The sequence below is a fragment of the Austrofundulus limnaeus genome, unplaced genomic scaffold (genome assembly GCF_001266775.1).
Source record: "Austrofundulus limnaeus strain Quisiro unplaced genomic scaffold, Austrofundulus_limnaeus-1.0 Scaffold1083, whole genome shotgun sequence".
NCBI classification, from domain to species: domain Eukaryota; kingdom Metazoa; phylum Chordata; class Actinopteri; order Cyprinodontiformes; family Rivulidae; genus Austrofundulus; species Austrofundulus limnaeus.
The window spans coordinates 85272-86995 of record NW_013953485.1 but is presented as its reverse complement, the minus strand read 5'-3'; the positions used below and the strand labels follow the sequence as shown (position 1 = coordinate 86995).

At 42.7% G+C, this 1724-nt stretch overlaps 1 protein-coding gene across 1 annotated transcript in view; it reads left to right on the top strand.

Annotated features, from left to right (window-relative positions):
* The window catches only part of LOC106534066 (formin-like protein 13), a gene marked incomplete at its 5' end in the record, with an annotated part of 107239 nt that overhangs the window by 34941 nt on the left and 70574 nt on the right, over positions 1 to 1724 (top strand). The window contains 1 exon segment of the mRNA XM_014030576.1: positions 743 to 854. Within this exon segment, the coding sequence (XP_013886030.1) occupies positions 743 to 854 (112 nt within the window).

Below are 1724 nucleotides of genomic sequence, written 5' to 3'. Positions count from 1 at the left end.
AATATTACAGATTTGAACAAATACGCACAAAAACATCAAAATTAGCACACACACACAGAGGTTTTGTATGTAATGATGAGCCCGTTGTTTTCTTACACACCTGAAGACCTTGCCAAGACTTTGCAACAACCGACCATGTTCAGAAGGTTTTTGCATGGTGGAGGATTTTTTTTTTTACGTTGTAGTGGGGTCAGTATCCAGTGTGGGGTGGGGGGTGGGAGGGGTAGGCATTGTGCCAGTTTGCTAAACATTTATAGAGAAAAGCAAACATGAATCCTTTTAAAAGTAACATATTTTTTATGTCTGTGTCTCAGTTTCCAGTCAAGATGAAGGGTTAGGTTGGATGAGATTTTGCCCACCTGTGTCAGATCTGAGCAGTTTCTATTAGCCCCAACTCTGGTCTAACAGTGGAACTGTTTCAGTGGAAACAATAAAAACTGGTTTTGTAGCATCAGTATGTATCTGCATGTCTAAAGTTAAGAATTCTCATAAACATTTCCTCTGCTCTTGAATTATGCAGACACTATATACATGTATATAAACCTCCGATGCTTCACTTGATAGAATGCAAATGTGTGCATTTCCCTCAGGCGTTAGGGAGAAAGTAATTAAGCCCTGAACTCTTTGTCTTTGGAATGCTTTTTGAGTCATTTTCATCGCAGGAGACGAGATCTATCTGTCAGGGGAGAAGCTTTTATGTACCATTGAGTGTTCTGACTGTTTTAATCTATTGTTCTTCCAGACATTTTCCTGAAAAGTTTCCCTGTGCGACCGGGGGAGCTGAAGGACAAACTGTTTATTATTAATGAGGAAGACGGAGGCCTGTCTGACGAGCACATCACCTCTCTGAGAAGGTACGACCGCGTGCCAAAAAGTGCTGCTTTGTATTCATTGTTTCCAGTGTCACAGCTGAAGCTGAGAGTTCAATGACTTTTTGTGTCCTATAGTCGGAGAGCGGTTGTTTCAGGGCACAGCAACAACTAGCAGCTCTGCAAATTGTCAAGAAGGGACAGGAGTGCATGGTGGCACTGCGCCCCTCTCTGTCTTTTATTACTAACAAGAACCTTTTATCAGAGTGGCTAACTAATAAAACTTTTATCTTGGGTTATTTGTGGAAATGGAATCTATTCACTTACCCTCAGGAATAAGATGCTGAAAGCAGGTAAAACCTTACCTGACTTGGTTAGGATTAGGGTCCATTCTTGTCCTGTTAGACAGTGGACATGTGTCCATACTGGTCCTGTTGGACTGTGGACATGTGTCCATACTGGTCCTTTTAGACAGTGGACTTTTGTCCATTCGTGTCCCGTTAGACAGTGGACTTGTGTCCATACTAGTCCTGTTAGTGGACTTGTGTCCATTCTTGTCCTGTTAGACAGTGGACTTGTGTCCATTCTTGTCCTGTTAGACAGTGGACTTGTGTCCATACTGGTCCTGTTAGACAGTGGACTTGTGTCCATTCTTGTCCTGTTAGACAGTGAAATTGTGTCCATTCTTGTCCTGTTAAACAGTGGACTTGTGTCCATTCTTGTCCTTTTAGACCGTGGACTTGTGTCCATACTAGTCCTTTTAGACCGTGGACTTGTGTCCGTACTTGTCCTGTTAGACAGTGGACTTGTGTCCATACTTGTCCTGTTAGACAGAGAACTTGTGTCCATTCTTGTCCTTTTAGACCGTGGACTTGTGTCCATACTAGTCCTTTTAGACCGTGGACTTGTGTCCGT